The following is a 22562-nucleotide window of genomic DNA, read 5'->3' on the forward strand; positions in this document are numbered from 1 at the left end:
CCATTTACTCCTTGTTCATTTGTCCCATCATATATCGCCTTTGTTGATTCTGATACTACAGATTGTATTCTCTTGTTACTATTAAAGCCGCATTGAGCCTGCGATGAGCGGGAAAGCGCGGGGTACAAATGTAATAAATAAATTATGGATTTTTCCCAAGTCTATTTAGTAGTGGTTTATGGATTTGTCCTTTAGGAAACTGTCTAACCCCTTTTTAAACTCTGCTAAGCTAACCGCCTTCACCACGTTCTCTGGCAATGAATTCCAGAGTTTAATTATGCGTTGGGTGAAGAAAACCTTTCTCCTATTTGTTTTAAATTTACTACACTGTAGGTTCATTGCATGCCTCCTAGTTCTAGTATTTTTGGAAAGCGTGAACAGATGCTTCACATCCACCTGTTCCACTCCACTCAATATTTTATATACCTCTATCATGTCTCCCCTCAGCCATCTCTTCTCCAAGCTGAAAAGCCCTAGCCTCCTTAGTCTTTCTTCATAGGGAAGTCGTCCCATTCCCGCTATCATTTTAGTCGCCCTTTGCTGCACCTTTTCCAATTCTACTATATCTTTCTTGAGATGTGGCGACCAGAATTGAACACAGTACTCAAGGTGCAGTCGCACCATGGAGCGATACAATGGCATTATAACATCCTCACACCTGTTTTCCATACCTTTCCTAATAATACCCAACATTCTATTTGCTTTCCGAGCCGCAGCAGCACACTGAGCAGAAGGTTTCAGTGTATTATCGACGACGACACCCAGATCCCTTTCTTAGTCCGTAACTCCTAACGTGGAACCTTGCATGACGTATATTTTTCCCACATGCATCACCTTGCACTTGCTCACATTAAACGTCATCTGCCATTTAGCCGCCCAGTCTCCCAGTCTCATAAGGTCCTTCTCTAATTTTTCACAATCCTGTCGCGAGTTAATGACTTTGAATAACTTTGTGTCATCAGCAAATTTAATTACCTCGCTAGTTAACTCCCATCTCTAAATCATTTATAAATATGTTAAAAAGCAGTGGTCCTAGCACAGACCCCTGAGGAACCCCACTAACTACCCTTCTCCATTGTGAATACTGCCCATTTAACCCCACTCTCTGTTTCCTATCCTTCAACCAGTTTTTAATCCACAATAGGACATTACCTCCTATCCCATGACCCTCCAATTTCCTCTGTAACCTTTCATGAGGTACCTTGTCAAACGCCTTTTGAAAATCCAGATACACAATATCAACTGGCTCCCCTTTGTCCACATGTTTGTTTACTCCTTCAAAGAATTGAAGTAAATTGGTCAGGCAAGATTTCCCCACACAAAAGCCGTGCTGACTCGGTCTCAGTAATCCATGTCCTTGGATGTGCTCTGTAATTTTGTTTTTAATAATAGCCTCTACCATTTTCCCCGGCACCGACGTCAGACTCACCGGTCTATAATTTCCCGGATCTCCACTGGAACCTTTTTAAAAAAATCGGCGTTACATTGGCCATCCTCCAATCTTGCGGTACCACGCTCGATTTTAAGGATAAATTGCATATCACTAACAGTAGCTCCACAAGCTCATTTTTCAGTTCTACCAGTACTCTAGGATGAATACCATCCGGTCCAGGAGATTTGCTACTCTTCAGTTTGCTGAACTGCCCATTACGTCCTCCAGGTTTACCGTGAAGTTAGTAAGTTTCTCCGACTCGTGCGCTTGAAATACCATTTCCGACACCGGTATCCCACCCAAATCTTCCTCGGTGAATCTCTCCGCTACGTCTTTATCTTCCTTGATCAACTCTTTTACCCCTCGGTCATCCAGCGGCCCAACCGATTCTTTTGCCGGCTTCCTGCTTTTAATATAACAAAAAAATGTATGCTATGTTTTTTTGCCTCTAATGCTATCTTTTTTTCGTAATCCCTCTTGGCCTTCTTTATCTGCGCCTTGCATTTGGTTTGACACTCCTTACGCTGCTTCTTGTTATTTTCAGACGGTTCCATCTCCCGTTTTCTGAAGGCGTTTCTTTTAGCCCTAATAGCTTCCTTCACCTCACTTTTCAACCACGCCGGCTGTCTTTTGGACTTCCGTCTTTCTTTTCTTATTCGTGGAATATGTTTAGCCTGGGCCTCCAGGATGGTATTTTTGAACAGCATCCATGCCTGTTGTACAGTTTTTACCCTCTCAGTTGCCCCCCTAAGTTTTTTTTTAACCGTTCTTCTCATTTTATCATAGTCTCCTTTTTTAAAGTTAAACGCTAACATATTTGACTTCCTGTGTATAGATACTTCAAGGTTGATATCAAAACTGATCATATTATGATCACTGTTATCAAGCGGCCCCAGTACCATAACGTCCCTCAACAGATCATGCGCTCCACTAAGGACCAACTCTAGAATTTTTCCTTCTCTCGTCGGCTCCTGCACCAGCTGCTCCATAAAGCTGTCCTTGATTTCATCAAGGAATTGTACCTCTCTAGCGTGTCCCGATGTTACATTTACCCAGTCTATATTTGGATAATTGAAGTCACCCATTATTATCACATTGCCCATTTTGTTTGCGTCTCTGATTTCTTTTATCATTTCTGCATCTACCTGCTCATCCTGGCAAGGCGGACGGTAGCACACTCCTATCACCGTCCTTTTCCCTTTTATACATGGAATTTCAACCCACAATGATTCAAAGGTGTGATTTTGTTTTGTTTTGTTTTGTTGTTTGTTTTGTTACATTTGTACCCCGCACTTTCCCACTCATTGCAGGCTCAATGCGGCTTACATGGGGCAATGGAGGGTTAAGTGACTTGCCCAGAGTCACAAGGAGCTGCCTGTGCCTGAAGTGGGAATCGAACTCAGTTCCATGCTGAATTTGTAATCTGAGTCAAGGCTTTCGTTAATATACAATGCTACCCCTCCACCAGTCCAGTCCACCCTTTCACTACGATACACTTTGTACCCCGGTATGACAGTGTCCCACTGGTTGTCCTCCTTCCACCAGGTCTCAGTAATGCCTATTATATCCAATTTTTCATTTAGTGCAATATATTCCAACTCTTCCAACTTATTTCTTAGACTCCTAGCATTTGCATATAGACATTTCAGCGTGTTTGTTGTTCCTATTTGCATGATGCTTAGTACTTGACACTATTGATTTGACATCTTTTGTCTGATCTTTAGTTGTATTTAAGGGCCCCTGGCCTACCACGGTCTGTTGTGCAACCTCACTATCCAGAAACCCTATCTTCCCTGTTTGTGAGGTATCCCTGCAAGATACCTTATCCCGAACCATGCGCTTTTGAGCGACTGTCGGCCTCCCCCCCCCCCCCCCCCCCCCCATTTTTAGTTTAAAAGCTGCTCTATTTCCTTTTTAAATGCCGATGCCAGCAGCCTGGTCGCACCTACTACTACTACTACTATTTAGCATTTCTATAGCGCTACAAGGCGTACGCAGCGCTGCACAAACATAGAAGAAAGACTGTCCCTGCTCAAAGAGCTTACAATCTAATAGACAAAAAATAAATAAAGTAAGCATTTCGGAATAGGCTCCCCCTTCCCCAGAATGTTGCCCAGTTCCTAACAGATCTAAAACCCTCCCCCGTGCACCATCGTCTCATCCACGCATTGAGACTCCGGAGCTCTGCCTGTCTCTTTGGCCCTGCGCGTGAAACAGATAGCATTTCAGAAAATGCTACCCTAGAGGATCTGGATTTGAGCTTTCTACCTAAGAGCCTAAATTTGGCTTCCAGAACCTCTCTCCCACATTTTCCTATGTCATTGGTACCCACATGTACCAAGACAGCCATCATGTTTGGCAGCCTATATGGTTGACATGGTGGAGACTTGACAATCTGTGATTAATTTAGTGTCCAATGTTCCCATAATAAGCCATATGGGAACAGATTGATGGGAACATTGGACACTAAAGAGTTAAACATGGGGCCCGCTCAGAGTGGCAGATGCTGTTCTGGCTACTTTGTTGGGCAGACTGGACGGGCTGTGCGGGTCTTTATCTGCCATCATTCACTGTGCTAACCATGTGTGCAGTGTATCCTCTACCACACTTGCGCACTGCTGCACCGCCTGGAGCTCAGTTATTACTGCAGTAAAATGTCTTTCCATTCTGTCCAGCTTATCTGATATCTGTTGAAGCTGTTTATTAATAGTGTCCTGCACTGTGGCTTTGACTTTAGTTGTGATCTTTGCAGCCCATGCTGAACTTGCAGTCAGAGAGGGTGGCACGAACTTCTCTACTATTTTGCAATTTTTGGGCTGACTCTCTTCCTTCTCCTTTCTTGCCGATTTTGATGACATCTGACTGCACCACTATCTTTAAGAGCCTGATCAGTGAATCCACTATCCTACCTCTTGCAAGTAGGAAGGTATGCTATAGTACTGCCAAATTAGCTGATTATTGCTGGTCTGGTTCTGAGCAGAGCGATCAGTGTCTGCCCTTCTCTATGGCACCATGTGACCTTTCCTCATGCTCAGATTAATGGAGCAGGGGAATAATCTTGGAGCATTTAAAGTAGCTTATTGTTTATTTGCTTTCTTTAGAATTGTTCACATCAAAAGAATCCAACAATAGGAAAACAACAATTATAAATATTAAAAAACAAACAAACAAACCAAAACTAATTTCCCATTGTCACCAGATGTGAGATTATAAATAAGGGCTTATTTTATGTATTTTTTTATTTATACAATAATTAGAAGCTTTCAGTCAATATACCATTCCAACCTGCTATCAAGATGTGGGACTGCGTTAAAATGAATAGAGCCACAATTAAGGGCAATCATTTAAATTCCCTCTGCATCACTAAGCCTCTGTACACAGTGTGTTGTGCAATATTGTAAAACATTAATTCAGTGTCTCTTCTGTGACGACTTGTTCCCAGTCTCAAAGGTAAAGAAAATGGTGAGCGTTATTAAATATCCATTCCTTGTCATCAAGCAGATGAAGCCATTATGTATGGGTTGTGTCCATCAACCAGCAGGGGGAGATAGAGAGCATTCAACTTTTCACAGTGCCTCATGGCCAGCCAGCTCCACTGCCTCTTCAGTATTCTCTGTCTCCCCAAGCAGGGTGGCTGCAGCTTCTTCGAGCTCCATCAAAAATCTGCCTGGGGGTGGCTTCTGGCTTGCCAGTTGTTAGCCGGGGTGTTAGAGGCTATAGCAACTTCACTTTGAAGGCACATAGGTTAGCCCTTTCCCTGCCTTACCCATGCCCCCGTGGATGTGGACATATTAGCTTGCTTTTCCCTGTCCTTTCCCACTCAATGGATGCAGGCACATTGGTTCGCCTTTCCCTGCCTTTCCCACTCATCTGAGCCTCCGGAGTTCTTATTACCTCTGCTTTCCTCACAGCGTTAAAAAAAAAAAAAAAAAAAATGAAACAGGTTTTCCTTTGATTCTTCTATGGAACCGGAGCTGTGATACTCGGTCCGGTGAGGTAAGTGTTTTCTAACTCCTCCGGGGTGGGCCCGCGATCGGGGCATTTTTGGCGCGAAACCGCCGTTTTGAATTTTCCCGCCGTTTTCGGCGATGGCTGCAGAGAATGTAAAGCGCTGTTCCCGGTGTGGCAAGCGTAAATCAGCAGCGGGGCTCTGTAAATCATGCTGTACAGGTGTAAGAGCCGGCCCGAGCATGGCGAGCGATGATTCTTCCCACTCAGAGCTACTACTGCTACTTAGCATTTCTATAGCGCTGCCAGGGTTACGCAGCGCTGTACAAGTTTAACATGGGGAAGGACCGTCCCTGCTCAAAAGAGCTTACAATCTAAAGGTTACAAACTATGTAGTCAGTGTAGGTATCATGAGTGGGGAAGGTGGTTATGCGCCAAAAGCAAGGGAGAAGAGATGGGCTTTGAGTAAGGACTTGAAGATGGGCAGGGAGGGCGCATGACGTATGGGCTCGGGAAGGCTGTTCCAGGCATATGGTGATGCGAGGCAGAAGGGGCGGAGTCTGGAGTTAGCGGTGGTGGAGAAGGGTACAGATAGGAGTGATTTGTCCTGAGAGCGGAGGTTACGGGTGGGAACATACGGGGAGAGGAGGGTAGAGAGGTACTGGGGGGCTGCAGATTGAGTGCATTTGAAGGTTAAAAGGAGAAGCTTGAACTGTATACGGTAGCGGATCGGGAGCCAGTGAAGTGACTTGAGGAGAGGGGTGATATTAGAGTATCGGTTCACGCGGTAGATAAGACGTGTGGCAGAATTTTGGACAGATTGAAGGGGGGATAGATGGTTAAGCGGGAGGCCAGTGAGAAGAAGGTTGCAATAGTCAAGAGCTGGCAGCGGACGCCATTTTGAATTCTCCGCATGGCGCGACCTCCATAGAGACGGGGAGCCCTGAGCCCGGAGGGGACGACTTCGAATTGAGGCTGTTCAGGGAGCGGCTAGCCCCGGACGGGATCTGGGTGCCCAGGGCGAGTTTTTCTCCCCTGATTTTGTGTTATTATTGCATAAAGCATACATGCTGAAAAGAGCTCTCCCTCAAGAGTCGTCTGAGGCCCCTTCTATTGTCCCCCCCCCCCCCCCCCCCCCCCCCCCCGGTGGATTCTGGCCTGGGACTGCCCGCTGAGGCTATTTTCCCTGTTAATTGGCATAAAGAAAAGGTAGAAGGGCTAATTCCCCTTCAGATTGTGGTGCACCTCCTCTCCCCCCCCTCCCCCCATGGTCGGGCTGTGAGGATTCGGAGAGTTCTGGCAGGCCTTCGTGGTCTGAGGGGCCAGAGTCAGGTGCAGAATTACCACAGGATCTGGATGATCCCTCCGCGGTGAGGATTTTCCACCGTGATGAGCTGCCAGCGCTTATTTCAGATACCCTACAGGTCCTTTCTATTGAAGAGCCTGACAGTGGCACGGCCTCCTCTGTGAATCCTAGGATGGCTAGTACCAAAAAGCCTGCTCGAGCCTTTCCTTTGCATGACTCCATCCAAGAGCTTATTTCCGCTCAGTGGGCTGACCCTGAGGGACCTTTGAAAGTTTCCAGGGGTTTATGGGGCAATTATATACCCTCTGCGTGAGGAGCATTTGGCTCGCTTTGCAATGCCTAAAGTAGATGCCCTAGTCACTGCGGTGACAAAGAGAACTACCCTCCCTGTGGAAGGAGGAGTTGCCCTGAAGGATATACAAGACCATAGGCTGGAAGCAGCACTTAAACGATCCTTTGAAATTGCAGGTCTTACTGTTCGGGCGTCTGCATGCAGTTGTTATGCTGCTAGAGCCTGCCTGGCGTGGTTGCAACAGGCAGTGGAACAGCCCGGAGATGGAGCGGAGCCCTTCTCGGATGTGGCTCCGAGGCTGGAGTTGGCCTTGTCCTTTTTGGCTGATGCCCTTTATGATATTGTCAGAGCTTCGGCTAAACAAATGGCAGTAGCAGTGGCGGCTCGCCATCTTATTTGGCTACGACATTGGACAGCGGACATGGCCTCTAAGCAAAGGTTGGTGAAGTTGCCCTTTCAAGGCCTTCTCCTATTTGGTGAGGAGTTGGAAAAAAAAAATTGTTAAAGGCCTGGGAGATCCTAAACCCCAGCGCTTGCCCGAAGATAGGCCGAGGCCTTCCTCCAAGGGCCAGGTGGTCCACTCCTCTTATAGGCCTTGCTTCCGTGAAGCTAGAAGGTACCGCCCGGGGCGTTCTGCTGGGTTCACGTCTCGTGCCCGTTTTTCAGCAGAGAAACTCCTTTCGCTCGGACAAGCGTTCCGCAGCCACCGGCTCTAGGCCTGGAGTTCAGGGGCGACCCTCTCAATGATGGTGCCGTGGAGGAGGCGTCGGGTTACTGCTCTCGCCCTCCTGTAGCTTCCAACCCCTCCTCCTACCACAGTCTCACTGCTTCTCATCCTTTGAAGTCCACTCCATCCGTCTATTCTACCCGTTGCCACTCAGAGTGGCAGTCATTTACCGCCCCCCTGATAAATCCCTCCCTTCCTTCATCACCGACTTCGATGCCTGGCTTTCTGTTTTTCTTGAACCCTCATCTCCATCCCTCATTCTCGGAGACTTCAACATACACGTTGATGACCTGTCCAACTCTCACGCTTCTCAGTTCCTCACTCTAACATCCTCCTTCAACCTCCAGCTATGTTCCACCACCCCTACTCACCGTGATGGCCATTGCCTTGACCTCGTCCTCTCCTCTTCCGGCTCACCCTCCAATTTCCACACCTCAGCTCTTCCTGTCTCTGATCATCACCTGATCACCTTCACACTTCTTCACCCTCCCCCTCAGCCCCGCCCAACATTAACCACTACTTCCAGGAATCTCCAGACTATTGACCCTCCCACCTTATCATCTAGTATTTCTAATCTCCTCCCCTCCATCATGTCCTCTGAGTCTGTTGACGAGGCTGTCTCCGCTTACAATGCCACTCTCTCCTCTGCTCTGGACACCCTTGCACCATCCACCTCCCGTCCCACAAGGCGTACTAATCCCCAGCCCTGGCTGACCCCTTGCATCCGTTACCTTCGCTCCTGCGCCCGATCTGCTGAACGCCTCTGGAGGAAATCTCGCACCCATTCAGATTTCCTTCACTACAAATTCATGCTATCCTCCTTCCAGTCCTCACTATTCCTTGCCAAACAGGACTATTACACCCAATTGACTAATTCTCTCAGCTCTAACCCTCGTCGTCTCTTCGCCACCCTTAACTCCCTCCTCAAAGTGCCCTCCGCTCCCACCCCCCCGTCACTCTCTCCTCAATCACTGACTGACTACTACCGCGACAAGGTGCAAAAGATCAACCTTGAGTTCACTACCAAGCCACCTCCTCCTCTTCACCCTTCAACCCTCTCCCTCAACCAACCAACCCAGACCTCCTTCTCCTCCTTTCCTGATATCTCCAAGGAGGAAACCGCCCGCCTTCTTTCCTCCTCAAAATGCACCACTTGTTCCTCTGATCCCATCCCCACCAACTTACTTAACACCATCTCTCCTACTATCACCCCCTCCATCTGTCATATCCTCAACCTCTCTCTCTCCACTGCAACTGTCCCCGACACCTTCAAGCATGCTGTAGTCACGCCACTCCTCAAAAAACCATCACTAGACCCTACCTGTCCCTCCAACTACCGCCCCATCTCCCTCCTACCCTTCCTCTCCAAGACACTTGAGCGCGCAGTCCACAGCCGCTGCCTTGATTTTCTCTCCTCTCATGCCATCCTTGATCCGCTTCAATCCGGTTTTCGCCCTCTTCACTCGACAGAAACAGCACTTTCTAAAGTCTGTAATGACCTGTTCCTTGCCAAATCCAGAGGCCACTACTCCATCCTCATCCTCCTGGATCTATCCGCCGCTTTTGACACTGTCAATCATGACTTACTTCTTGCCACACTGTCCTCATTTGGGTTCCAGGGCTCTGTCCTCTCCTGGTTCTCCTCCTATCTCTCCCACCGCACCTTCAAAGTTCACTCTCATGGATCTTCCTCCACCCCCATCCCCTTATCTGTTGGTGTTCCCCAGGGATCGGTCCTTGGACCCCTTCTCTTCTCAATCTACACCTCTTCCCTGGGCTCCCTGATCTCATCTCATGGTTTCCAGTATCATCTCTATGCTGATGACACCCAACTGTATCTCTCCACACCAGACATCACCGCGGAGACCCAGGCAAAGGTATCAGCCTGCTTATCCGACATTGCTGTCTGGATGTCCAACCGCCACCTGAAACTGAACATGTCCAAGACCGAGCTTATCGTCTTTCCACCAAAACCCACTTCTCCTCTTCCTCCACTTTCTATCTCAGTTGATAACACCCTCATCCTCCCCGTCTCATCTGCCCGCAACCTCGGAGTCATCTTTGACTCCTCTCTCTCCTTCTCTGCGCATATCCAGCAGATAGCCAAGACCTGTCGCTTCTTCCTCTTTAACATCAGCAAAATTCGCCCTTTCCTCTCTGAACACACCACCCGAACTCTCGTCCACGCTCTCATTACCTCTCGCCTGGACTACTGCAACTTACTCCTCACCGGCCTCCCACTTAGCCATCTATCCCCCCTTCAGTCTGTTCAGAACTCTGCTGCACGTCTCATATTCCGCCAGAACCGATATACTCATATCACCCCTCTCCTCAGGTCACTTCACTGGCTTCCGATCAGATACCGCATTCAATTCAAGCTTCTCCTTCTTACCTACAAATGCACTCAGTCTGCTGCCCCTCACTACCTTTCTACCCTCATCTCCCCTTACGTTCCCGCCCGTAACCTCCGTTCACAGGATAAATCCCTCCTCTCAGTACCCTTCTCCACCACCGCCAACTCCAGGCTCCGCTCATTCTGCCTTGCCTCACCCTTTGCTTGGAACAACCTTCCTGAACCCTTACGCCAAGCCCCCTCCCTGCCCGTCTTCAAGTCTTTGCTTAAAGCCCACCTCTTCAATGCTGCGTTCGGCACCTAACCCTTACCGTTCAGTGAATCCAGACTGCCCCAATTTGACTGCCCCTATCGGACCGACCGTTCACTTGTCTATTAGATTGTAAGCTCTTTGAGCAGGGACTGTCTCTCTTTGTTAAATTGTACAGCGCTGCGTAACCCTAGTAGCGCTCTAGAAATGTTAAGTAGTAGTAGTAGTAGGTGCGCCGGCCCCCTCCTCGCTTTCTGTCATCGGAGGATGTCTTTCCCTCTTTGCCGAGGAGTGGGCCAATATTTCCTCAGATCAGTGGGTTCTGGACCTGATCAGAGATGGCTACAGAATAGAATTCAACGCCCCAGTAAAAGACGTGTTTGTGGAGTCCCGATGCGGTTCTGCCGCCAAACAGGCCAAACAGACTTTGCAAGGTCTGATTCAGTTAGGGGCCGTGTCCCTGGTACCTCCCGCCGAACACGGCTACTGCTGATGCTCCATCTACTTTGTGGTGCCGCGAAAAGGTGGGTCTTTTCGCCCTTTTCTGGACTTAAAAGAATTAAACAAGTCCTTAAGAGTGCTGCATTTCCACATGGAAACCCTGCGCTCCTACATTGCTGCGGTACAGCCAGGAGAGTTTCTCACGTCTCTAGACCTGAAAGAAGCTTACTTGCACATACCAATTTGGCCCCCGCACCAGAAGTTTCTGAGGTTTGCAGTGTTGGGAAAACATTTCCAGTTCCGGGCCTTGCCTTTTGGCCTCGCCACAGCTCCCCGAACCTTCTCCAAGGTAGTGGTGGTAGTAGCTGCCTTTCTCAGGCGAGAGGGTATCCAGGTTCACCCGTACCTAGACGACTGGCTCATCAGAGCAGACTCTGTAACAGAGAGCTATCAAGCTACAGCCAGAGTGGTCTCAGTACTTCAATCTCTAGGCTGAGTCGTCAATATGGCCAAAAGTCACCTGACCCCCCTTGCAATCTCTAGAATATTTGGGGGCTAGGTTCGACACAGACTCGGGCTATGTATACCTACCCGAGCTAAGGCGGTGCAAGCTTCAGAATCAGGTCCGTCTGCTCCTGAGGATGCCCCGCCCGCGAGCTTGGGACATTGTCCAGCTGCTGGGATCGATGACAGCCACATTGGAAGTGGTGCCCTGGGCGAGAGCGCACCTGAGACCTCTACAGTATTCCCTACTTCAAAGATGGTCTCCAGTTTCTCAGGATTATCAATGCAGACTTTCTTGGCTCCCTGCGGCCCGACTCAGCATGGAGTGGTGGCTCTCAGACAGAATGCTGCGGCGAGGAATGCCGCTGGCGCTCCCCGATTGGTGTCTAGTAGTGACAGATGCCAGCCTGAAGGGCTGGGGCGCACATTGCAAGGGGAAGCATGACCAGGAGTCAGAGTGGTCCATCAACCGCCTGGAGTTGAAAGCGGTGTTTGCGGCGCTTCTGGCCTTTCAAGTGACCCTGGAAGGATTGGCTGTCAGAGTGATGTCAGACAACACGACAGCAGTGGCCTACATAAATCGACAAGGCAGCACTCAGTGCAGAGAACTGGCCGCGCAGGCCAAACAGATTTGCCACTGGGCCGAGCTGCATCTTCAGTTTCTGTCGGCAGCTCACTTTGCAGGTCAGAGCAACGTGCAAACCGATTATCTAAGCAGGCATCAGATCGATCCAGCAGAATGGGAACTAGCAGACGAAGTATTCCTGCAGATATGTGCCAAATGGGGCAAGCCCGTGATGGATCTTATGGCGACAAGTTCAAATGCCAAAGTCCCGTGCTTCTTCAGCAGACGGAGAGATCCTCGCTTGGCAGGGTTGGATGCCTTGACTCAGCCCTGGCCTCCGGGCCTACTACATGTGTTCCCTCCGTGGCCCTCGATAGGGCGCGTGCTCCTGTGGATTCAGCTGCACCCAGGAGAAGTGGTCCTCATCGCCCCGGATTGGCCCAGAAGGCCTTGGTATGCGGACCTCCGACAGATGCTAGTGGAGGCTCCCCTCCCTTTACCTCTGGTAACGAACCTGTTGTCACAGGGTCCGGTAGCCATGGAGGACGCCTGCCGCTTTGGTCTTATGGCATGGCGATTGAGAGGGCGCAATTGAGGGACAAAGGCTATTCAAACACAGTCATTTCCACTCTCCTGCAGGCCCGCAAGCGTTCCACTTCCGTGGCTTATGCCAGGATTTGGCGCCAGTTTGAGTCTTGGTGTGCTTCAAAAGCGATCACACCCATGCGGGCTCCTGTCGTGCCGATTCTGGACTTTTTGCAGGATGGTGTACAAATAGGCTTGGCCTATAATTCCCTGCGGGTGCAAGTGGCAGCGTTGGCCTCCTTTGCTGGTAAGGTTGAAGGCGTGTCTTTAGCTGCTCATCCAGGTGTGGCACGGTTTCTTAGTGGGGTGCTTCGGCTCCGGCCTTCCGTGCGAGCACCCTGTCCATCTTGGAACCTGGGGCTAGTTTTGAAGGCCCTGCAGGCTTCTCCTTTTGAGCCGCTTCGGCGAGCATCGGAGAAAGATTTGACACTAAAGGCCGTTTTTCTTGTGGCCATTACTTCGGCGAGACGGGTGTCAGAACTCCAGGCGCTGTCCTGTAGAGACCCATTTCTGCAGTTCTCAGAGTCCGGGGTCACGGTTCGGACCGTGCCTTCCTTCATGCCTAAGGTGGTTTCAGCGTTTCACCTAAACCAGCCTATTTTCTTGCCCTCCTTTGATAAAGAGGAGTTTCCAGAATCATTTGGGCAGTTGCACCTGTTGGATGTGCGCAGAACTCTGCCGCAGTATCTGCGAGTTACTATCTCTGTCAGGATCTATGATCATCTGTTTGTTTTGCTATCAGGTCCTCGCAGAGGGTCTCCAGCGTCTAAAGCCACTATTGCCCGCTGGCTCAAAGAAACTATCTTTTCAGCTTATCTGCTTGCCAGCCGGTCTCCGCCTGTAGCCTTTAAGGCGCATTCTACCAGAGCGATTTCTTCCTCTTGGGCTAGAGGAGTGTGGTAGCCGTGTTAGTCCACTCTTAAGGTTATCAATAGAAATCAAACAAAATAAAACATGGAAAAGAAAATAAGATGATACCTTTTTTATTGGACATAACTTAATACATTTCTTGATTAGCTTTTGAAGGTTGCCCTTCTTCATCAGATCGGAAATAAGCAAATGTGCTAACTGACAGTGTATATAAGTGAAAACATTCAAGCATTACTATGACATTCTGACAGGGTGGGAGGATGGGGGTGGGTAGGAGGTATGCATGGGGACATCAAAGCATATCATTGATATTCTAACAGGATGGGTGTGGATAGGTGAGGGGTGGGGTGATCAACAGAGACATACAGCTTTATGGTTTATAATGGGCTAGGAACCCCAGATCCTTGTTAAGTCCTTTCTGTTGGGTGTTAAAATATTCAATCATTCTGACTTCAAAGGTCTTACGTTCTTGTATGGTTTTAAAGTTACCTTTCAGGATTCTCACTGTGGAGTCACTGGTACAGTGTCCTGGTCCTGTAAAATGCTGACCAACAGACGTGGGAGCCCTACTGGCACCAGTATTCTTCATGTGATGTCTATGTAAATTGAATCTTGTCTTAAGCATCTGGCCTGTTTCTCCAATATAACATCCTTCGTTACATTTTTTACACTGAATGATATATACCACATTGGAAGATGAGCAAGTGAAAGATCCCTTTATGTTGAATGTCTTTCCTTTGTCGATGACTGGTGGGTCTTGTGAAATATTTTGGCATAGTTTGCAACTGGATAAATTACAGGGAAGTGTGCCCTTCTGTTCCTTTTCAGTCTGTGATGGAAGTTTACTTCTGATTAGCTTGTGTTTTAAGTTGGGTGGCTGTCGGAAGGCCAGTACTGGTGGGGATGGGAATATCTCTTTCAGTAATTCATCCTCCTGGAGTATAGGTTGTAGATCTCTTATGATTTTCCTCAGTTTTTCCAGCTCTGGATTGTATGTCACTACATGGGGGATTCTGTCTGTGGATTTTTTCTCCTTGTACTGTAGCAGATTCTCCCTGGGTGTTCTGAGGGAGGAGGCAATATTCTTGGAGATTATTTTGGGGTTGTAGCCTTTCTGTTTGAAGGATGCAGTCAGGCTTTTAAGGTGTCTGTCTCTGTCCCCTGGGTCAGAGCAGATACGGTGGTATCATGTGGCTGGGCTGTAAATTATGGATCTTTTTGTATGTGAAGGATGGAAGCTGGAGTTGTGGAGGTAGCTGCATCTGTCTGTGGGTTTCTTGTATATAGATGTTTGTATACAGCCATCACTGATTGAGACCGTGGTGTCCAAAAAATTGACTTTTTCTGGGGAATAGTCAATTTTGAATCTGATTGTAGGATGGTATGTATTGAAGGCAGAATAAAATTGTTTCAGAGTTTCTTCAGCCTCCGTCCAAATCATAAAAATGTCATCGATGTACCGGTAGTATTTTAGAGGTTTGGTCTGGTGTGTATTCAGAAATGTCTCTTCCAACTCAGCCATAAAAAGGTTGGCATATTGGGGTGCTGTCCTGGTGCCCATCGCAGTGCCCATTATTTGTAGATAGATATCATTCTTAAAGCGGAAGTAGTTGTGAGTTAAAATGAATTTGATTAATTTTGTAATAGTTTCTGGTGAGTATTGATGGTCCAGTGTGGATTCCTCTTGGCCTGAAACTGGAGCACACTCTCGTCAAGAGATATGCAGTGCAGCAACATGGACTTCTAAGCTCTCTTTTGCCTGACATTACAGGCTGGATGTGGATGCTAGGAGGGATGTGCGTTTTGGAGCACAAGTGCTAGCGCGTGGTGTGACCTGTTCCCACCCTATATAGGGATTGCTTTGTTACATCCCATACGTAATGGCTTCATCTGCTTGATGACAAGGAAGGGAAAATTAGGTTTTTACCTTGGTAATTTTCTTTCCTTTAGTCATAGCAGATGAAGCCATGAGCCCTCCCTGTATGATTGTATGCTGTGAATCTGTTTCAGGTTCTGTTCTTGTTTCCTGAAGTTCCTTCCTTGGGAGAAAGTTGGAAAACAGTCTTCAGGATTCATGTTCACTTATAGGAGGAGTCCATTCCCTCCAGTTTATGTTTTGGAGGATGAGTTTATTCCCTCTAGGAGGTTGCGTGTATCCCCTTCAGTTATACAATAAGGAGGACGAGTTTATTCCCTCCAGGAGGATGTGTTCATCCCCTCCTTTTGAGTTCATGCCCTTGTTAAGGGGCCATCGTTCGCTGTGAGGAAAGTTCATGTTATTCCCATTGCGGTTTGCCATACTGCTTTGGAAGCTTCAAATACTGAAGAGCCAGTGGATCTGGCTGGCCATGAGGCACTGTGAAAAGTTGAGTGCTCTTTATCTCCCCCTGCTGGTTGATGGACACAACCCATACGTAATGGCTTCATCTGCTATGACTAAAGGAAAGAAAATTACCAAGGTAAGAACCTAATTTTCCCATAATCTCCACAGCGATATAGATTATATCTGTGTATAGTTCTTTTTAGCGGCAGTGAGGTTTGACAAAACTTTGTTTCGGTGATTCAACTCCTTCAGGAACCCCTAAACTGCAGCCACTACTCTTTGCGGATCTTGTACGCATAACACCACTGCCTGTTGGAAATATATATATTTTTTGTATTGTAGTGAACAAAGCTAACATTTATATTTTGTGGTCTGATTTTGTTTATTTTCTCCAGCAAACTACGAGCAAAGCTAGGCCTGAAACCTCTGGAAGTAAATACAGTGAAAAATGGTGAGTTAGCCCACGGAAGTGACCTTAAACTTTCTCATTTTGTGACTTGATCCTGGAGAAAATGTGAAGTTCTGCAGGTTGCACTCCCTTTTTTTCTGGGCTGGAGGCAGTTTTTGATCTTTCAAGACCATGCAGATCTTGTCTTAGCCTTTCGAAAGACTTTTAAAAAGCTTGTGTACAGCATCATCAGTCGCTGAGTTTTGTATAGCTTCAGCTCAGTAAAAAGCATCTTTATCTACAAAGCTGGTTTGAAATTTGCATTAAGGAGATATAGAAGTGTAAAATAGCGTAACAAAAAAAATATCCTTAACTCTTGTGGAAAAACCTTTTAGTCATTACTGGAAGGAAAAATGCAACTTTAAAAATGTACATATGAAAAGTCTTATAGCAAGTGCTTTTTCTGTTGCTATAATCCCTTTATTATATAAAATGATTCTCTATTTAATTTAAGATGATTTGAAAATGCTCTTTGGTAAATGATTTATCTGAATAGGATGAGCAGAAAACATTCACCTTAAAGGATCAAGATCTTAATAAAGGTTTACTTTTAGTGGACCTGCCCTTCCCTGTCATGCCTTTCCCCAGATGGTTTGCTTGGTGAATCTGCCCTCTCTTCAAATAACCTTTTATTTGCTATTTAATGTTTGAATTCTGGAAGCATTCAGTATGGTCCTTAATTGTTTGCAAATTTTAGAATCTGGCAGTAAGGAGGACCCAGTGGCAGCTGACGTGATTAACCCCATTGTCCTAAAGCAACAACAAGAGCTACGGGAAAAGTTGGCTGCAGCCAAGGAGAAGCGCCTCTTGAATCAGAAACTAGGGTATGCTAAGGAGCGAGACTCCATATTTCTTGCAGATGACTCACTGTCCGGCTTTCTTTTAGCATATTGGGTGGAGGGTGGTGTGCAGGAGAATAATATGGAAATTATTTTTCCTAGTTAATGCCTTTGTCTGCTGAGGGAGTTGCTTAGCCACACATGAGCCAGTGGCTAGCAAGCAGGATTAACAATGGTTGATGACCTCATAATCTGCTGCCCCTGTGCTCTCAGTACTTGGGAGGCTGTGATTTTGCTCTGTTTGGCCCAATAAGAGTTTTTGTAACATAATGGAAACTGAGCACGCTTCATAGTTTCTGCTGCAAAGAGTCTTAAGGCATTTCTTTAGCTAATGACAAATATTTTATATTTAGTGGTTAGTACAATTACTTTTGCTTTGGGTGGAAATTGAGGCAGTACTATTACAGCTCAGTTATTTAGCTGGACGGACCGTTTGTGTAATGGCTGTGATTTGCTCATGGTAGAATCCCATGGTAAATATCTAGTCCGAGTGACATTGCATATCCATACTTCACCTTTGTCAATAGACCTGGAACAACTAGGTGGGAGGATTTCTGTTCGTATATAACAAATCACATTTTTCTTATTGCAGGAAGGTTAAATCCCTGGGAGAGGATGAGCTCTGGCTGGATGATACCGCAGCCTGGATTGAAAGAAGCCGCATGCTCCAGCTTGAAAGGGAGATGGCAGATAAAAGGGTAAGCAGAGAAAAGCAAGTGCTTGCCATTCCTTGTCATCAAGCAGATGAAGCCATTACATATGGGTTGTGTCCATCAACCAGCAGAGGGAGATAGAGAGCACTCAACTTTTCACAGTGCCTCCTGGCCAGCTAGCACCACTGCCTCATCAGTATTCTCTATCTCCCCAAGCAGGGTGGCTGCAGCTTCTTCGAGCTCCATCAAATATCTGCCTGGGGGTGGCTCCTGGCTTGCCAGTTGTTAGCCGGGGTGTTAGAGGCTATAGCAGCTTCACTTTGAAGGCACATAGGTGAGCCCTTTCCCTGCCTTACCCATGCCCCCATGGATGTGGACATATTAGCTTGCTTTTCCCTGTCCTTTCCCACTCAGTGGATGCAGGCACATTGGTTTGCCTTTCCCTGCCTTTCCCACTTATCTGAGCCTCCAGAGTGTTTTTATTTACCTCTTTTTGCCTCTGCTTTCCTCACAGTGTTAAATAATTAATTAATTAAACTCGCGTCGCGCTTTAGTGCAGCGATCTTGGAAAAGAGGTTTTTTTTCTTGAGATTCTTCTGCAGGACCGGAGCTGCGATACTCGGTCTAGTGAGGTAAGAGTGTTTTCTGACTCCTCTAGGGTGGGCCCACGATTGGGACGTTTTTGGCGCGAACCGCCATTTTTTAATTTTACCGCCGTTTTCGGCGATGGCTGCGGAGACTGTAAAGCGCTGTTCTAAATGTAGCAAGCGCAAATCAGCAGCGGGGCTCTGTAATTCGTGCTGTACAGACGGTAGAGCCGGCCCGAGCAAAGCGAGCGGCGATCTTTTGCGCTCTGAGCTGGCAGCGGACGCCATTTTGGATTTTCCACATGGCGCGGCCTCCGTTGTGACGGAGAGCCCTGAATCCGGGGGAGGGGGGGGTTCCTCTGAGTGAGGCTAATAATAGAGCTGATAGCCCTGGGCAGGACCCGGGCGGTCAGGGAGCGGTTTTCTCCCCTGATTTTGTTTTAATGCTGCATAGGGCGTACATGCTTAAAAGAGCTCTTCCACAGGGATCTTCGGACCCTCTGCCTGCCCCCCCCCCCCCCCCCCCCCCCCCCCCCCCCCCGGTGGATCCTGGCCTTTTGGAGTTGGCTTTGCCTGTTTCTTATCCTCCTGATAAACGCAGAAGGGCTAATTCCCCTTCTGAGTGTGGCGCACCCCCTTTTTTCCCCTCCGTGGTTGGGCTATGAGGATTCTGAGGAGTCTGGTAGAACTTCTTGGGCTGAAGAGCCAGAGTCGGGTGCAAAATTGCCACAGGAGCTTGATGATCCGTCTGCGGTGAGGATTTTCCACCTCGAGGAGCTGCCAGCACTTATTTCAGATGCCTTACAAGCCCTCTCGATTGAAGATCCTGGGAGTGGCACAGCCTCCTCTGTTACTCCAAGGATGGCTAGTACCAGAAAGCCTGCTCGAGCCTTTCCTTTGCATGACTCCATCCAAGACCTTATTTCGGCTCAATGGGCTGACCCCGAGGGACCTTTGAAGGTTGCCAGGGCTATGGGGCAATTATACCCTCTGAGTGAGGAACATTTGGCTCGCTTTGCAATGCCTAAAGTGGATGGCCCTGGTCACGGCTGTGACAAAGAGAACTACCCTCCCTGTTGAAGGAGATGTTGCCCTGAAGGATATTCAAGACCGCAGGCTTGATTCAGCTCTGAAGCGGTCCTTTGATTTGGCAGGTCTCACTGTTCGGGCCTCTGCATGCAGTTGTTATGCTGCTAGAGCCTGCCTGGCTTGGTTACAGCAGGCAGTGGAACAGCCGGTGATGGAGCGGAGACTTTATCTGAAGTGGCTCCGCGGATGGAGTCGGCCTTGTCCTTTTTGGCTGACGCCCTTTATGATATGGTCAGAGCTTCGGCGAAACAAATGGCTGTAGTAGTGGCGGCTCGCCGCACTCTTTGGCTACGACATTGGGCGGCGGACATGGCCTCTAAGGAAAGGTTGGTGAAGTTGCCCTTTCAAGGCCTTCTCCTGTTTGGTGAGGAGCTGGAAAACATTGTTAAAGGCTTGGGGGATTCCAAACCTCAGCGCTTGCCCGAAGATAGGCCGAAGCCTTCCTCTAAGGGTCAGGCGGTCCGCTCCTCTTACAGACCTCGCTTCCGTGAAGCTGGAAGGTACCGCCCGGGGCGTGCTGCTGGGTTCACTTCGCGTGCCCACTTTCAGCAGAGAAACTCCTTTCGCTCGGACAAACGTTCCGCAGCTGCCGGTTCAAGGCCAGGAGTTCAGGGGCGACTCTCTCAATGATGGTGCGCCGACCCCCTCCTCGTTTTCTGTCATCGGAGGAAGACTTTCCCTCTTTTTCGAGGAGTGGGTCAAAATCTCCGCAGATCAGTGGGTCTTGGACCTGATCAGAGACGAATACCAAATAGAATTTGATGGCCCGGTGAGAGACGTGTTTGTGGAGTCCCGATGCGGTTCTGCCGCCAAATGGGTGGTGGTAGAGGAGACTTTGCACAGTCTGTGCCAGATAGGGGCTGTGACCCCGGTGCCTCCCGCCGAACAAGGTCTAGGCCGCTACTCCATTTACTTTGTGGTGCCATGAAAAGGCGGGTCTTTTCACCCGATCCTGGACTTAAAAGAGTTAAACAGATTCTTAAGAGTGCGGCATTTTCACATGGAAACCCTGCGCTCCGTCATTGCGGCAGTACAGCCAGGAGAGTTTCTCACGTCTCTGGACCTGAAAGAAGCTTACTTGCACATACCAATTTGGCCCCCGCACCAGAAGTTTCTGAGGTTTGTAGTGTTGGGAAAACATTTCCAGTTTCGGGCCGTGCCTTTTGGCCTCGCCACATCTTCTCGAACCTTCTCCAAGGTAATGGTGGTAGTAGCTGCCTTTCTCAGGCGAGAGGGTATCTGGGTTCACCCGTGCCTAGACGACGGGCTCATCAGAGCAGACTCAGAAAAAGAGAGTCATCTAGCTACAGCCAGAGTGGTTTCAGTCCTTCAATCTCTGGGCTGGGTCGTCAATATGGCCAAAAGTTAACTGACCCCCTCGCAATATCTAGAATATTTGGGAGCCAGGTTCGACACAGCCTCAGGCTATGTGTTTCTTCCCGAGCAAAGGCGGTGCAAGCTTCAGAATCAGGTCTGTCTGCTCCTGTGGATGCCCCGCCCGCGAGCTTGGGACATTGTCCAGCTGTTGGGATCGATGACGGCCACCTTGGAAGTGGTGCCATGGGCGAGAGCGCACCTGAGACCTCTACAGTATTCTCTTCTTTAACGATGGTCTCCAGTATCTCAGGATTATCAATGCAGACATTCTTGGCTCCCTGTGGCCCGCCTCAGTATGGAGTGGTGGCTCTCGGACAGCATGTTGCGGTGGGGAATACCGCTGGCGCTCCCCGATTGGTGCCTAGTGGTGACAGATGCCAGCCTGTAGGGCTGGGGCGCACATTGCCAGGGGAAGCATGCCCAGGGTCTGTGGACGCCCGACGAGTCGGAGTGGTCTATCAACTGCCTGGAGTTGAAAGCGGTATTTCTGGCTCTTCTGGCCTTTCAAGTGACCCTGGAAGGATTGGCTGTCCGAGTGATGTCGGACAACACGACAGCAGTGGCCTACATAAATTGACAAGGCGGCACTCAGTGTAGAGCTCTAGCCGCGCAGGCCGAACAAATTTGCCACTGGGCCAAGCTGCATTTACAGTCTGTCAGCAGCTCACATTGCAGGTCAGAGCAACATGCAAGCCGATTATCTAAGCAGGCATCAGATTGATCCAGCAGAGTGGGAACTAGCAGACGATGTATTCCTGCAGATATGTGCCAAATGGGGCAAGACAGTGATGGATCTTATGGCGTCCAGTTCCAGTGCCAAAGTCTCGTGCTTCTTCAGCAGACGGAGGGATCCTCGCTCTGCCGGGTTGGATCCCTTGGCTCAACCCTGGCCCCTGGGCTTGCTGTATGTCTTCCCTCCGTGGCCCTTGATAGGGCAATTGCTCCTGCGGATTCGGCTGCATCCAGGAGAAGTGGTGCTCATCGCCCCGGATTGGCCCAGGAGGCCTTGGTATGCGGACCTCCGACAGATGCTGTTGGAGGCTCCCTTTCCGTTACCTCTGGTTCCGCACCTGTTGTCACAGGGTCCGGTGGCCATGGAGGACGCCTGCCGCTTTAGTCTTATGGCATGGCGATTGAGAGGGCGCAATTGAGGGATAAAGGCTACTCAAATAAGGTAATTTCCACTCTCCTGCAGGCCCGTAAGCGCTCCACTTCCGTGGCTTATGCCAGGATTTGGCGCCAGTTTGAAGTCTGGTGTGTTTCAAGAGCGCTTTCTCCGTTGCGGGCTCCTGTCTCGCCGATTCTGGACGTTTTGCAGGATGGTGTACATAAAGGCTTGGCCTATAATTCCCTGCGGGTGCAAGTGGCAGCATTGGCCTCCCTGCGTGGCAAGGTTGAAGGCGTGTCCTTAGCTGCTCATCCAGTGGGGTGCTTCGGCTCCGACCTCCCGTGTGGGCACCTTGTCCAGCTTGGAACCTGGGGTTAAGTATTGAAGGCCCTTCAGGGGGCTCCCTTTGAACCGCTTCGGCGTGCTTCAGAGAAAGATTTGACACTGAAGGCTGTCTTTTTAGTGGCCATTACCTCGGCGAGACGGGTGTCAGAGCTCCAGGCGCTGTCCTGTAGAGACCCATTTCTGCAATTCTCAGAGTGAGGGGTCACGGTTCGGACCGTGCCTTCCTTCATGCCTAAGGTGGTTTCAGCGTTTCACCTAAACCAGCCTATTTTCTTCCCTCCTTTGTTGAGGGAGGAGTTTCCAGATTCATTTGGGCAGTTGCACCTTTTGGATGTGCGCAGGTCTCTGTTGCAGTATCTGCGAATTACAAATTCTTTCAGGACCTCTGATCATCTTTTTGTGCTGTTTGCAGGTCCTCGCAGAGGGTCTTCAGCGTCTAAAGCCACTATTGCCCATTGGCTCAAAGAAGCTATCTTTTCAGCATATCTGCTGTCTGGCCGGGCTCCGCCTGAAGCTTTAA

The 22562-nt window shown here is 48.8% G+C and overlaps 1 protein-coding gene across 1 annotated transcript in view; it reads left to right on the forward strand.

The window, feature by feature from the left end:
- The window catches only part of SART1 (spliceosome associated factor 1, recruiter of U4/U6.U5 tri-snRNP), a 244084-nt gene that overhangs the window by 23190 nt on the left and 198332 nt on the right, over positions 1-22562 (forward strand). Inside the window, exons 3-5 of the mRNA XM_030219089.1 lie at positions 15992-16047; positions 16742-16868; positions 17476-17581. Coding sequence (XP_030074949.1) covers positions 15992-16047; positions 16742-16868; positions 17476-17581 — 289 coding nt within the window. The remainder of the gene's footprint in view (positions 1-15991; positions 16048-16741; positions 16869-17475; positions 17582-22562) is intronic.

The sequence above is a fragment of the Microcaecilia unicolor genome, chromosome 11 (assembly GCF_901765095.1).
Source record: "Microcaecilia unicolor chromosome 11, aMicUni1.1, whole genome shotgun sequence".
NCBI lineage: Eukaryota > Metazoa > Chordata > Amphibia > Gymnophiona > Siphonopidae > Microcaecilia > Microcaecilia unicolor.